This window comes from Anomaloglossus baeobatrachus, chromosome 4 (assembly GCF_048569485.1).
Source record: "Anomaloglossus baeobatrachus isolate aAnoBae1 chromosome 4, aAnoBae1.hap1, whole genome shotgun sequence".
NCBI lineage: Eukaryota > Metazoa > Chordata > Amphibia > Anura > Aromobatidae > Anomaloglossus > Anomaloglossus baeobatrachus.
Window position 1 is genome coordinate 346,451,369 of NC_134356.1, and position 16,755 is coordinate 346,468,123.

The 16,755-nt window shown below is 41.2% G+C and overlaps 1 protein-coding gene across 1 annotated transcript in view; it reads left to right on the forward strand.

Annotated features, from left to right (window-relative positions):
• LOC142302402 (plexin-B2-like) overlaps window positions 1-16,755 on the forward strand; it is a 335,800-nt gene that overhangs the window by 297,811 nt on the left and 21,234 nt on the right. The window contains exons 20-23 of the mRNA XM_075343449.1: window positions 4,102-4,222; window positions 15,520-15,750; window positions 16,294-16,470; window positions 16,574-16,710. Coding sequence (XP_075199564.1) covers window positions 4,102-4,222; window positions 15,520-15,750; window positions 16,294-16,470; window positions 16,574-16,710 — 666 coding nt within the window. The remainder of the gene's footprint in view (window positions 1-4,101; window positions 4,223-15,519; window positions 15,751-16,293; window positions 16,471-16,573; window positions 16,711-16,755) is intronic.

Genomic DNA, 16,755 nt, shown 5'->3' on the forward strand with positions numbered 1-16,755 from the left:
GGCAGACAGGAGGACATCGTGGTGCTGCAGGGAACAACCGGTGAGTGTGCCGTACTTATTCACTTCCCCCCAGCGCTGATGATGATGATGATGAGGATGAGGATGAGGGATGATGGATGATGCGCGGGGAGCAGTGAATACAGCCGCACATGATCAATCCAGGCTGTAGTTGCCAGGGGTGATCACGCGGGCCGGCTGTTTGCTATGTGCGCACCCCACGCCCATCATCCTGCCGACCTGTCAGCACTGAGAGATGATGGGCAGGAGGATGGGCGTGCATATGAGATGAGCGGGCCCACGTGGTCACGGCAGGCGCTGCTACAGCCTACTTGTGCCCCCGATGACCCGCTCCACCACAGCACCCTCATTCCCCGCCGCCCTACATTCATTCTATAAGACACCCCCCCCCCCCACACACACACTTTCCCCCAACATTTGGGAGGAAAAAGGTGAGTCTTATAGTCCGAAAAATATGGTATTTGTTCTACATTAGAAGAAACGTCATGTTTGTTTTACATTCTGGTACCGTTCTGTAATTCTTTCTTGAAAACTTTTTTCAGAATAACTATAGTATTCTAATAATAATATTTTTTCATGCCCTAAAGAACACTGTAAAAAGGAGGAACCTGAATATGCCCCCTTGATGGCATTATGGAGTCATTATCATATCCATCTCTCTCCTCCTAGTTAGAGGAACCAATTGCCTAAGACAGAAGATCCTCCTAATTGCAGTAATGCCCATGCAGGGGCTCAGGAATGCCTGTAACCAAAATGCCCTCCAACAATTTTCCGTCTGATAATAGAGAAGCTTTCATATTGAGCCGTTTACCATGTAACTCTGTTTTCATACAAAACTGGAGTAAAAGCATGGCTTTGCTGCTCTTATCAATGACAACTGGTTAAACCTGATTTTGGTGCATATAATAGTACTAATGTGTTTAAAGGGAGCCTGTAAGGTGTAATATGCACCCAGAACGGGCAACGCCCGGGTACCACAGCTAGTATATAATAATATATCATAAAAAAAAAATTTTATCTGCCAAACTTTTATTAGTTTAAATCTTTTACACATATTTATGAATCTGGGTGCATATTTCTCACCCCTGTCCAGCTGTCCCAGGCTGTAGAAAAACAAAATCCATATAGACAATATAATACATCTAAAGAAAACACATACAGTGATTCTTAAAGGTGCAGCAACACCCACAAAAAACGCTTATGAAAGAAAGGGAGAAACAGTGGACATATGTTGCAAAATATCTAATACATTTTATTCTATACAAATGATGGTGATAGAATGAAATGTAAGACAACCTCACTGTTGATAACTAGACAAAGCACAATAGAATAATGGGTATGTTCAGTACAAAAAACAATTCTTAGTGATGACATACATCATAATTATAATAGTACTGGCGCTATGGCCCACAGAATGCAAACAGTCAACACTTGAAACAAGTACAGGCTCAAAAGAATATACCAATAATTAGAAAATTGAGTGTTAGTAAAGTGCCAGCAGTGCCCAGTGGAAAGACCCCACACCAATGATGCTCATTTTGCGTGGTAAACACGTTTCTTCAGATCAGAGACTGCACTTTTGAGCTGCCAGGACCTTTTAAATCCCGGCAGCCACGGGTCATATGACCGAAAGGAGGCGGGCCATGATGACGTAAGCAGTGCATGCGCAGATGTCCCCTCTGCCTGAGCAACTTCTGGATAGCGTCCAGTGTACATGATGGGAAGCAGGGACATGTTACCATGGCTCTCAGTCATTCGCACAGCACCATAAGGACGCCACCAGGAGCCGCAGACAGCCGGGGGTATACAGCACAGGCGCCCAGTACATTCACAGGCCAGATTAAACAAACAGGGTAAATGCATATGCAATCAAATAGTCTTTACGTGCATATATGGTCCGCAATCCAAAAAAGTGACTAAAAAGTGAAAATGAAAAATAATAAATTAAAAATGAATAAAAACAATGAGGGAATCAAAAAGAGAGAAGGAATATTACAGAAAGGGTGCAAAGTTCAAGGATTCATTCAAACCCCGAAGGGACAGTATACCCAGAGTCACCATCCATTTCATCTCCCTCTGCGTCAAGATTTTTTTGATATTTCCAGCACGAATGTCACCATGCACCACATTAATGCCACGAACCTTAAGGCCTCTGGGATTACAATTATGAAACTTTAGAAAATGTTGTGGCAATGTTTTTAATGTTGTGATGTAAACGACTGTTTTGGCCGCCCCAATGTCCCTCACTTGTTCTTTAATTCTTACTCTCATCTCTCGTGGCTAGACCAATATAAACCATTGGACAGTCACAAGTGGCAAAATAAATAGCATTAGATGTGCTGCCTGATATGTATTCCTTTATCTCAAAGATTCGGCTGCCATCAATGGATGAGAAATTCTTAGTGCAAGAGACATTGGGACAGGCAACACAGTGGCCACAAGAATAACAACCACGTAATGGAGAAATAGAGCCAAAAGGGTTGGGCATTGAGGGTGCATAGTGGCTATGGGTAAGAAGATCACAAAGATTTTTGGATCTGCGAGGGTCCCCCCACAGGGGGGGGGGGATCATAAGGGAATAATCAGACATGAGAGGACCCAAGGGCGGATCTAATTAAAGTACCGACCAATATTTTTTAATTATTCCTCCCACAGTATGCAACTCTTGGTTATGAGTGACAATGGAATGAGTGTTTATCCCCCGGTGCCCCCTTCTTTTTCCTCCCATCACCAGAATACTGCAATAGAGCATTTCTTTCGATTTTATTGGCTCAACTGAAACCATGTTTAACACTAGAACTACTGGACTCGTGACACCTATATAGAAAAAAATGGTGCAAAGTAGTCAAAATGACTACCTCAGTAGTTCTAGTGTTAATAGATCTGTGGCTGTAACCCCGCTGAGAAAAGTGAGACGCCAAGTCCTCTGCCTGACAATCAAAATGCTCAGAAGTGGAGCAGAGCCGCTTCACCCTAGGAAATTGACCAAGCAGGATGGCCCTAACATTACTGTAATGATGAGCCAACAAAGCGTGAAGTAATGTGTTAACAAACATTGCCTTCCTGAAGACATCCGTTTGGAGGTGACCAGTGTAGTCCACCTTCATTGGGATGTCCAAAAAGTCAATTTTTTTTTATCAAATTTGTAACTTCATTTGATGTTTTTATCATTATGATTTAATTGATCCTTTAATACCCCGAGCTGCTCCACTCCTGAGAATTTCGATCTACAGGCATAGGACTTGGCATCTCGCTTTTCTCAGCGGTGGGGGGCATACTAACATGCTAAGAGGGGGGAATGAAAGCAGGAACTAATGCCTTGCGACTAGTCCCCTCACTCATTAGCATATCATAAAGGATCTTTAGAAATATTTTTCCTAAAGATCCCTTTATCTATGCTAGTGTATACAGGGACAGTTGGGCAGGGATTAGCAATATGCACCCAGAACTGCTTGTGGTTCTGGGTGCCTATTTCACCTGACAGGTTCACTTTAAGAACTGTCCCGATTTTCATGCTTTGTAATTTGTCATCTTTTTTTTTTTTTGAGTGAGCGGGTCCTCAAAATCCGTATTCTGCCAGCACTAGTGCAGAAACTTCCTGTCCCTCATTTCCCAGCATACATTACCCATGCAATTGTCCAAAAAGGGCTAATAAACCCCTTTATCATGCCTGTATGCAGTCAGACAGATCGGAGGACACGAGCTAAAAGACCAGTATCTGTCCCTCTTTCTGTAATCCGTCTGTGTGTCTGCTGCTAGACTTGTTACACCAGGCAGGGAACAAGGTACACAGAAGGGAAACAAAGTGGCCATCAGTTTGCAGTACATTTTTAGGGGCAAGACCACATGATTTTTCAATAAAGTGACTTGCATATTGCCTATTTGGCACATCATTTTCAAATGAGATCAGTCATCTGAAAGCACCGTGACCATTTAAATTGCACACATTTACAATTTTATCTTGTGGTGAGCACCATATTGTTGGTGGCAGAAATTATTTGGCTTTGATTACATGTTCACGCTTTTTTTTTTTTTTTTTATTTCAAAATAGAGAATTAATGTACCTTTTACATTTTTTTTTAGTGGAGGAAGAAATATCACCATTTCTGGAGTAGGGTTCAATCTTGTTCAGAAATTCAGCATGATGGCTACGTCTCTATCAAGAAGAGAGAAAAGACAACTGGATGAACATACTTTTCATGTAGTAAGTAATTTAGTAAAGTGTCCCTACCATGGCTACAAATATATATTGTAACATACAGGTTTGTTAAATGTAAGCCAAGAGTTTCCACTACACATTTTTTATTTGAATCTACATATACGGTAGCTTAGCCTCTTACACTATACAGCAAAGAACTGCACAGCTATTGCCAGAAAAACACAGGGCTTCTGCCAAGTAAAAACTACAATGTAATTATTAACATAGCTACATTTAAAAGAATGGATCAGTGAGGGGCATGTCCCAATCCTGTTTTTCAGATTGCAGTCCTGGACAGAGACTTGTATGCACTGCAAAATGCAGTGTGAACAAATCTTGGCCCTGTTCACATCTTCAGACAGATTCAGTACTTTTGTGCTTTCCATTACACAACAGAACTCCATGACTTAAGATTGGTGGTTTTTACTCCTTAAGCCACTTCTGTTTTAGCTCCTGAGTAGATATGAGTGAACCCAAAGCTTTGTATTCACACCAAACACAGACTTTGCAAACAAAAACAGTTTGGGTGCTTTATGTACACACGTAGTCAAAATTGTTGATACCCCTCGTTTAATGAAAGAAAAACCCACAATAGTCACATTAATAACTTGAATCTGACAAAAGTAATAAATTAAAAATCTATGAAAATGAACAAATGAAAGTCAAACATTGCTTTTCAGCTTCCACAGAATTCTTTTAAAAATAAAACTCATGAAATAGGCCTGGACAGAAATAATGCTAACCTTACCTTAATATCTTGTTGCACAACCTTTTGAGGCAATCACTACAATCAAACGATTCCTGTAACTGTGAATGAGACTTATGCACCTCTCAACAGGTATTTTGGCCCACTTCTTAAGAGCAAACTGCTCCAGTTGTCTGGTGTTTGATGGTTGCCTATTCCAGACGCCATGTTTCAGCTCTTTCCAAAGATGCTCAATAGGATTTAGGTCAGGGCTCATAGAAGGCCATTTCAGAATAGTCCAATGTTTTCCTCTTAGCCATTCTTGGGTGTTTTCAGCTGTGTGTTTTGAGTCATTATCCTGTTGCAAGACCTATGACAGAGACCAAGCTTTCTGACACTGGGCAGCACATTTATCTCTAGAATCCCTTAATAGTCTTTAGATTTCACTGAACCCTGCACAGATTCAAGACACCCTGTGCCAGATGCAGCAAAGCAGCCCCAGAACATAACAGAGCCTCCTTCATGTTTCACAGTAGGGACAATGTTCTTTTCTTGATATGCTTCATTTTTCCTTCTGTGAACATAGAGCTGATGTGCCTTGCCAAAAGGTTCCATTTGTGTCTCATCTGTCCATAGGACATTCTTCCAGAAGCTTTGGGGCTTGTCAATATGTAGTTAGGCAAACTCCAGTCTGGCTTTTTTATGATTTTTTTTCTTTACAACAATGGTGTCCTCCTTGGTCGTCTCCCATGAAGTCCACTTTAGCTCAAACAACGACGGATGGTGCAATCTGACACTGATGGGTTTTTTTTAGCTTGAAGTTCACCGTTAATCTCTTTAGAAGTTTTTCTGGGCTCTTTTGTTACCATTCGTATTCTCTGTCTCTTTGATTTGTCATCAATTTTCCTCCTGCTAACACATCCAGAGAGGTTGGCTACAGTCCCATGGATCTTAAATTTCTGAATAATATGTGCAACTGTAGTCACAGGAACATCAAGCTGCTTGGAGATGGTCTTATAACCTTTACCTTTAACATGCTTGTCTATAATTTTCTTTCTAATCTCCTGAGACAACTCTTTCCTTCGCTTCCTCTTGTCCATGTTGAGTGTGAAACACACCATGTCACCAAACAGCACAGTGAGTAGCTGTAGCCCAATATACAGGCCCACTGACTGATTACAAGATTGTAGACACCTGTGATGCTAATTAGCTAACTAACACACCTTAATTTAACATGTCCCTTTTGTCACATTATTTTCAAGGGTACCATCATTTCTGTTTTAAAAATCTGTGGAAGCATGGTTGAAAAGCAATGTCTGACTTTCATTTGTTCATTTTCATAGATAACTTTAATCTGATAAAAGTAATAATAAATAAATTATTTCTGTGACCATTGTGGGTTTTTCTTTCATTAAACGAGGGGAACCAACAATTTTGACCACGTGTGTATGTAATCCACTTCCGCAAGCATCGCTGTGCTCGGGTGCAGTTGGTGCTCAGTCCAATGCGAGCTGCTTGCATTCTCTGAATGGCTCGCAATGGGATGTAGTGGATGTAGTGTGCAGAAATACTCCTTTCTGTGTGCAGGACTGAAACTTGCACAAATGTGACAATATGCTGCTGTGATAACATATACCAGACTCGCTCTCGTTTGCATCTGTACTAACGATTCTTGCAGTTCAATTATTGACTTGACTGTACTGAATGTAATAATCATGTTACAAATATGCCTTAATAGAGCTATCCTTGAGATCTGTCCTGTTCACTTATACCTGTTCACCGTCCTATGTCTACTGCCTTGTCTGGAGTAGGACTAAAAGGATTAAGACCTTACTACCCCAGTTATTCCCCAGCAGAAAATGGAGATCAGCTGGAGATTAACCCCTATGTTCTCTGTAGAATTTTGTATAAATATATTTACAGTGCTCAACCTAAATGAGTATACCTCCTTTAAAATGAAGTTAACTTTTTTGATTGGGTTCAGATCAGTAGACATACTTGCCACTGAATCACTTTCACTCTGTTCTTCAGAAAAGGAATAGATGTGTGTTTTAGATTATGGTCATGTTAGAAAAGTGCATATCTACCAAGGACACAAATTAGCATCTTCTCTTTCAATATAGAGCACAACATCTGTGAATTTATGATGCCATCAATAAAATATAGCTACCAGACAACTGCAATACACACATTTTAAAGCCATAAGTTCCATAAACCTTTATCTTGGTCTTATAACTTGAGAGTATAGAGTCCCAATATTCTTCAGATTTATTTGGCACGAGTCAATGCAAATTGGAGGTGGTCTTTTTTGTGGATGGGCTTTAGAAGAGGCTTATTTCGTGGATGATCCCCGTACATGCCATTCATCTGCAGTGTCCGCCATATTGTGTCACGGGAAATACATACGCCTATTTGGCTTTCTACTTCCTTAGCTAACTGTGGTGAACTTGCATGTCCATTTTCTTCAATCCTCCTCATCAGAAGACACTCCTGTTTAGGTGTTTACTTCCATGGTTAGCCTGGACCTCTCTGTAAGATGGTTGCAGCTACATGTTTAAATTTTTATATCACTTTTTCTACATCCTTCTCATTGATAACTAAAACGTTGCTGATCTGCTTGTAGCCTTTGCCTTTTATTTTTGTTTCTCGGGTCTTGTCACATTTCTCTTCTATATGGTGCCATTGCTGACAGCATGAAGTGGGAAGGGGTTCTCTTTGTTAGAGATTTTGGCAAGAAAGTCTGCACTTACTCTGTGTGACTGTGATTGTAGAGTTGTGAATTCTCAAATCATGTTCAGTGCATGCTGTCAGTATGCTCTACTGCGACATGCATACTCCCAGCCACATCCTGATTAGACATGCATTGCCTCGCTCAATACAAGTGAATTAAGTGAGCTGTGCCCGTTTAGTCGTAATGTAGACAGAAGTATGCATATCGTATACTTGCAGTCACATGACCGTCTGGTCTTGCCGTCTCCACCAGAGAATCCTGACAGTGCGCAATGTGAGGATTCACAGGTCTGCAGTCATAGAGTACCTGCAGACTTTAGTGCCAAACCTGGACAGCCCCTTTAAATGGAATCTGTCAACAGGTTTTTGCCACCTAATCTAAAAGCAGCATAATGTAGGGGCAGAGATCCTGATTCCAGTGGTGTTACTGGGCTGCGTAATGCAGTTTTGATAAAATCACTGATTAATCAGCAGTAGATTATCATTACAGCACTAGTTGCCCTGCCGCCAGGTAGTCCAACAGATTTATGAGCTCTGTATAACTGCTATATCTGCAGCAAAGAAACATTGATTGTATCAAAATGAAAGCAACAGCTCAGTAAGTGACACATTTTTGTAATCAGGATGTCTGTCTCTACATTATACTGCCCTCAGCTGATGCAGCAAAAACCTGGTGAAAGATTCCCTTTAAGTAGCACTCTTTTATGGTCAACTATCTGCTGCACACCTGTTTTATAAATAAATAATTTAACAACCATTCAACCACAGGTCATTAGAATTTTGTTGTCTAAACTCGCTCCTAACACTTTCATTGGGGTGTACTCCGTTTTGCAACATGGCCTTGAACTTGTTATGAAAATTACTTTTTTGTGTACATAATCTTATTTGCCTTTATGTCTGTGTATACTTATGTATGCTAAGCACTATACATAGACAAAATTTAACTTTAGGTGTATGTATAAATATGGTAGGTCTATCTATATCTACACGGATAGATATATGTATCTAATCTATCTACACCTATACACACGCATATAATATATATAATATAATATATAATGCTGAATGTGTGTATGTTTGTGTCTGTATGTCCGGGATTGGCATCCGCACCGTCGCAGCTACAGCCACAAAATTTTGCACTCTCACACGTCTGGACCCCGAGAGCGTCATAGGCTATGTTGTGAGGCGAAATTTTAACCCCGTGCGTTCCAATTAACTAATCAATTTTGCCCCTATCTAAAAAAGAAACCGAGATATAGAGACAGGCAGAAAAAAGACAGGCAGACGGGGAAAGGGGCAGACGGAGCACATTACTTGGCCAGTTTAGTTAAATCTGTGTGGAATATCTGTGGTGTTGAAATATATGTTGTGAAAAGCTTCTATTAGCTTAGTTTTTGCCTTTTAATAATTACATTTCTATCTATTTGTGTTGTGGTTTTTGTGAGTAGAATACATTTTTGTTAATATATTCCATTTTGTTAACAGTTAGTAACCCGGGCGAAGCCGGGTAGTACAGCTAGTATATATATATGTGTGTGTATATATACCGTGTTTCCCCGAAAGTAGGACCCCCCCGAAAGTAAGGCAGGGTGGGGGTTTCGGGGGGGTCCGCCAATGTAGGGCACCCCCCGATTGTAAGGCAGGGTAGCGGGGGGGGCCCGGGGAATGTAAGGCCGCCTATGGGTGGTGGTCACTGGGGACAGTATGGCCGCATATGGGTGGGGTCCCTGGGGAAAGTACAGGAACTTACCGCTGCCGCTGTTCCCTCGCTCCATCAACGCCCTTCCTGCTCGATGCTGATTGGCCGATCAGCCTGTTCGTCACAGGCTCCCTGCTGGCCATCAGCTCGAGCTGTGATTGGCCAGTCAGCCGGCTCGCAGCTGATTGGCCGAATCAGCCGCGACGTCACCGCCTGCAGGCTCGCTCCGATTGGTCCAGCGTCCCCGGCATCCGAATCGTCAGTCCGGCACCGCAGAGGAGATCGAAACAGAAGGAAAGTAACGGTAAGTTCCGAAACTCTCTCTCTCTTTGTGTGTGTGTGTACGGTATGTGTATGGGTGCCGTATGGGGCTGTATGTGTCAGTGTGTGTGTGTGTACGGTACCGGTACGATATGTGTGTGAGTGCCGTGTGGGGCTGTACCGGTACCGTATGTGTCAGTGTGTGTGGTGGCAGAGTGGGGGGCAGAACCACTGTATGGGGAGGCTGCAGGGGGGAGGATGGGGTGGATGCCGGACTCTCAAACAATGGGGAGGCTGCAGGGGGGAGGATGGGGTGGATGCCGGACTGTGAAACAATGGGGAGGCTGCAGGGGGGAGGATGGGGTGGATGCCGGACTGTGAAACAATGGGGAGGCTGCAGGGGGGAGGATGGGGTGGATGCCGGACTGTGAAACAATGGGGAGGCTGCAGGGGGAGGATGGGGTGGATGCCGGACTGTGAAACAATGGGGAGGCTGCAGGGGATGTTGTTGAAAATTGTTTTTTTTTTCCAATGTAAGGCCTCCCCCGAAAGTAAGGCAGGGTGGGACTTTTGGGGGTAAAATTAATGTAAGACAGGGCCTTACTTTCGGGGAAACACGGTATGTGTGTGTGTGTGTGTGTGTGTGTGTATATATATATATATATATATATATATATATATATATATATATATATGTATGTGTGTGTATGCGTGTGTATATGTATGTGTGTACAAGTGCATCTCAATAAATTAGAATATCATCAAAAAGTTAATTTATTTCAGCAATTTAATACAAAAAGGGAAACACATATATTATATAGAGTTATTACAAAGAGAGGGATCTACGGTATTTCAAGTGTTTATTTCTGTTAATGTTGATGATTATGGCTTACAGCCAATGAAAACCCAAAAGTCATTATCTTAGAATATTATATAAGACAAGCTGAAAAAATGATTAGTAACCCAACATTTCTGAGTTAAAATCTGTACAGTAAATGCACTCAAAACTTGGTCGGGGTTCCTTTTGCATGAATTACTGCATCAATGCGGCGTGGCATGGAGGCGTTCAGCCTGTGGCACTGCTGAGGTGTTATGGAAGCCCAGGTTGCTTTGATAGCAGCCTTCGGCTCGTCTGCATTGTTAGGTCTGGTGTCTCTCATCTTCTTCTTGACAATACCTCATAGATTCTCAATGGGACTTAGGTCAGGCGGGTTTGCTGGCCAATCAAGCACAGTGATACTGTGGTAATTAAACCAGGTATTGGTACTTTTGACAGTGTGGACAGGTGCAAAGTCCTGCTGGAAAATTAAATTTCCATCTCCAAAAAGCTTGTTAGCCAAGGGAAGCATGAAGTGCTCTAAGATTTTGTGGTGGATGGCTGCGCTGACTTTAGTCTTGATAAAAAAAACAAAAAAAAAACAGTGGACCTACACCAGCAGATGACATGGCACCCGAAACCATCACTGATTATGAAAACTTCACACTAGACCTGAAGCAGCTTGGATTGTGGCCTCTCCACTCTACCTCCAGACTCTGGGACCGTGATTTCCAAATAATCCGTGTCCTGTATAAATCAGTGTGTGGTGGCTTTTAAAGCACTGACTCCAGCAGCAGTCCACTCCTTGTGAATCTCCAACCAAATTTTTGAATGGCCTTTTCTTAACAATCCTCTCATGGCTGCGGTTATCCCGATTGCTTGTGCTTTCCACCACACTTTTTCTTTACACTCAACATTCCATTAATATGCATGGATACAGCACTCTGTGAACAGCTGCCTTCTTTAATAATGACCTTTTGTGGCTTACTCTCCTTATGGAGTGTGCTAATGACTGCCTTCTGGACATCTGTCTAGTCAGCAGTCTTCCCCATGATTGTGTAGCCTACTGAACCAGACTAAGGGACCATTTTAAACTCTTAGGAAGCCTTTGCAAGTGTTTTGTGGTAATTATTCTAATTTTCTGAGACAATAATATTTTCATTGGCTGTAAGCCATAATCATCAACATTAACAGATATAAACACTTGAAATAGATCACTGTGTGTGTAATGACTCTATATAATGTGTTCCCCTTTTTGTATTGAATTACTGAAATTAACTCTTTGATGATATTCTAAATTGAGATGTGCATACATATATTATATATGATTTTTCCATTGGAGTGATGCTTCAAATCTACTATTTCTGGATGGATATATATGTCTGTGTGTGTGTGTGTGTGTGTGTGTGTGTATAATGAATAAATATATATATATATATATATATATATATATATATATATATAATATATACACACATATATACATATATACACATATATACATATATACATATATACACACATATATACATATATACACACATATATACATATATACACACATATATACATATATACACACATATATACATATATACACACATATATATATATTTTCGCATGAATATATATATATATATATATATATATATATATATATATTTATTTGAAAAGGGCTTATTAGCCGAAAAGGCGTTCTCTGTCCTTTTGCGTGTATCCTGAACACTTATGGAATAAATTCCTTATCGTTTATGAAGTTTGGAGTGCCGATCCTTTATTTGCTGCTACATGTATGGATCTCTATATGTTGAAGAAGCCCAAAAAGTGACTAAAGTCCCAGATAATAATAAGTAAATACATCAGTGTTTGGACACACCTTCTCATCTCTAGAACGACTGTTAGGCTATGTGCCCACGCTGCGGATTTACCGCGGATTTTGCCGCGGATTTACCGCGGATTTGCCGAAAATCTGCAGCAGCAGCACTTCCAAGCCATTTCAATGGCATTTTGGAAATGCTGTGCCCATGCTGCGGATTTTTCCGCGGCGGATTTGCCGCGGATTTTGATGCGGAAAAATCTGCAGCATGTCAATTATTGTTGCGGATTTTGGTGCGGATTTTTCCCATGCAAGTCAATGCAAGGTGTAAAATCCGCAAGAAATCCGCAGGTCTGTTCCCACAGGCTCTTTTTCCTGCGGATTTGGTGCGGATCTCGCAAACAAATCCGCAGGAAGTGATGTAGGATAGTGCAGGAAGAGGAAGTTTCACCATTTTGTAGTGTAGAGTAGTGGCAGTGTAGTCGTGTTGTGTCCGGACTCTGGATTGCCAGCTAAAAGCAGCTAGTTACAGGCTGCTTGCTTTTAGCTGGCAAAACAGGATCCCAGCTCTTTTTTCACAATTCTTTTTAAAAAAAAAAAAAAAAAATGTGCTCCGCTGTATTTTCACTGTCCAGCCCGATGCAAGCAAGCAACTGAGGGCTGTGCTTCTCAGCGGGATAAGGCTGAAGCATTCTCTGCCCCTCCCGCTGAGAAAAACAGTCCTCAGCTGCCCCTGAAAATGGCGGCTTCATTGTGAAGCGCCATTCTCAGGTGCTGTACCGAGGCTCATCCAGCCGCCCTGATGCATTTGGCTGGCTGGGTAATCTGAAGGGGTTAATGCCAGTTTTCTGCAAACTGGCACTAAGCCCGAGGTTCATAATGTCATGCCTGTGTAGACACGGCCATTATGAACCTCCGTTTGGTAATAAAGAAAAGAAAACACTTTTTGAAAAATTTTATTTGAAATAAAAACACACAAACATCCCTGATTCCCATCAGCTCCGATGTGCACTCATGTGACCCGGGCACGGACGTCAGCCGGTCCCAGCAGACAGAAGAGAGCTGTGCAGCATCTCGTACACTGACAGCTGCTGTGACCGGCTGACGCCAGTGCCCGGGTCAGCCGGGTGCACATCGGAGCTGTCATGGATTATCGTCGGGGGATTCAGGGAGTAATAAAGATGGGAATCAGGGATGTTTGTGTGTTTTTATTTCAAATAAAATTTTTCAAAAAGTGTTTTCTTTTCTTTATTACCAAACGGAGGTTCATAATGGCCGTGTCTACACAGGCATGACATTATGAACCTCGGGCTTAGTGCCAGTTTGCAGAAAACTGGCATTAACCCCTTCAGATTACCCAGCCAGCCAAATGCATCAGGGCGGCTGAATGAGCCTCGGTACAGCACCTGAGAATGGCGCTTCACAATGAAGCCGCCATTTTCAGGGGCAGCTGAGGACTGTTTTTCTCAGCGGGAGGGGCAGAGAATGCTTCAGCCTTATCCCGCTGAGAAGCACAGCCCCCAGTTGCTTGCTTGCATCGGGCTGGACAGTGAAAATACAGCGGAGCACATTTTTTTTTTTTTTTTTTTTAAATAACAGTGAAAGGGAACATGGGACCACATTTTTTGGCTATAAGCTGCGGCCACCACCACTGGGTTATTATATACAGCCTGTTAGAATGTAAGAGCCCAGTGGTGTTGGCCGCAGCTTTTCTGTATAAGCACACTGTGAGACTGCTAACAAAATGGATAATGGAGAAGAAAGGAGGGTTGGGACAGGAAATGACACAAAGAGACTTTTTTTTGCCTTCAAAACAGTCAAAGCTTTATTCAGAAACACATTAGAGTACAATGGACAAAATCCGCATCAAAATCCGCAACGAAATCCGCGTCAAATCTGCGTCAAATCCGCAGCTATGCTAAGGTGCGGATTCTGGGGGAAAGCTGCGGATTTTGAGGCACAAAAATCCGCAGCAACATTCTCTCGTGGACACATAGCCTGAAGAGGAGACTTGTGCAGCAGGCCTTCACGGTAAAATAGCTGCTAGGAAACCACTGCTAAGGACAGGCAACAAGCAGAAGAGACTTGTTTGGGCTAAAGAACACAAGGAATGGACATTAGACCAGTGGAAATCTGTGCTTTGGTCTGATGAGTCCAAATTTGAGATCTATGGATCCAACCACCGTGTCTTTGTAGAAAAGATGAACGGATGGACTCTACATGCCTGGCTCTCACCGTGAAGCATGGAGGAGGAGGTGTGATGGTGTGGGGGTGCTTTGCTGGTGACACTGTTGGGGATTTATTCAAAATTGAAGGCATACAGAACCAGCATGGCTACCACAGCATCTTGCAGCAGCATGCTATTCCATCCGGTTTGCATTTAGTTGGACCATCAATTATTTTTCAACAGGACAATGACCCCAAACACACCTCCAGGCTGTGTAAGGGCTATTTGACTAAGAAGGAGAGTGATGGGATGCTACGCCAGATAACCTGGCCTCCACAGTCACCAGACCTGAACCCATTCGAGATGGTTTGGGGTGAGCTGGACCTCAGAGTGAAGGCAAAAGGGCCAACAAGTGCTAAATATTTCTGGGAACTCCTTCAAGACTGTTGGAAAACCATTTCCAGTGACTACCTCTTGAAGCTCATCAAGAGAATGCCAAGAATGTGCAAAGCAGTAATGAAAGCAAAAGGTGGCTACTTTGAATAACCTAGAATATAAGACATATTTTTAGTTGTTTCACACTTTTTTAAGTATTTCATTCCACATGTTTTCATTCATAGTTTTGATACCTTCAATGTGAATCTACAATTTTCAGAGTCATGAAAATAAAGAAAACTCATTGAATCAGAAGGTGTGTCCAAACTTTTGGTCTGTACTATGTGTGTGTGTGTGTGTGTGTGTGTGTGTATATATATATATATATATATATATATATATATATATATATATATATATATATATATATATATATATATATATATATATATATATATATATATATATATATATATATATATATATATATATATATATATATATATATATATATATATATTCTCAAATTTGCTATTTCCCTGGACTTTATGCTACTTTTAGGCTTAAGTATACAAATTCACACACACTTATAAAACAGGTTGGCCATTACCCAGGATTCTCATTTGTCCTTTCAGTGTAATAATTTTACTTTTCCTGAGCTCTATTAACTGTATAAATGTGTAAAAATACGTCTCATTTATGAGCGCTATGATATTTGAGAGGTCAGCGGTTTTCTTTCTTTATTCTTTACAGATAGAAAAGCAAGATGTCATTGAAAAAGTCAGTGACACAGTGATAATATTCTCTTCTCCTCGAGTACTGGAAAATAACGTGAACTCTGAGGTTATTGTAATGATTAAAATGGATGGGTTTATGACACCTCTGCAGACAACTGAACTCTCTTTCAATTATCTGGATGATCCTACATTTGATAACTTCACAGATGGTGTACAAAAACAAGTGAACAATTTCATTAATGCCAAGGTAAGTTCACTACTTACTCTGGTGCATACATTATTTAATTATTGTTTTCTAGTTGCCAATGTGAAGTCCTCTTCCATGTGATTTGCTTTCTAGTGTCAGGTTTTCTGTCACTGCCGCTTGTTTTGTAATGCTTTTTATCACAAATCAACCTCTGGATCAAATTAAGATGAATAATAAACTTTCCCTGACAAAGAAGTGCAACTTAATAATGGTTTATTTTGCTTGTGGTGCCCCCTAGTGTCCATTATCTGATATCATTCCTTTACTTACATTTATAATTCTAGGCAGTCAGTACTTGAAGTCCTAATTGTATATATGGAAATTATGCATAGAAGGCTAATTTTAGACCATTGCAGTAGCTCACTTATTCCACCCATTTTATTTCCTTTCACCATACAAGTCAAGTTTGGAGTTTTTAATTATTTAGTATGTCCGTATTTCCTTACAGACGCATCATAAGGCTAGCAATCCTTGAATGGGTCTTATTTTATGGAAGAGTGTAGTTTGTGTATTGGTCTATTAACTTGATGGGGTTTTTTTCAGGGCAATCAACTTAATGCTGCCATGACCATAGAAGAAGCTGAAGCCTTTGTTGGTGATGAACCTTGCAAGATAAATACTTTAACTGCAACCGACTTGTTTTGTGTTCCACCCGAGGAGCAACCTGCACCCAGGAAACGCCACAAGAGAGACACCACAGACAACCTGCCAGAGTTCATGGTATGGCCATTCTCTTAAAACATGTGTTTTCTATGTGTCTATCTTGACTCTTGGTAATAAAGGTGTTAGAGACATACATTTGAAAAACTTTTTTCCTTCATAGGTTCGATTCGGAAACAGGGAATGGATACTGGGAAAGGTAGAATATGGGCAGTCCCCGGCAATTCCTTTACACATAATTATCCCAGTAGTCCTCATACCAATGATCTTAATCATTGTGACTGCTGTCTACTTTTATCGGTATGTAGTGTCTCAAGCTATCTTCATACAAATGTAATACGCTAT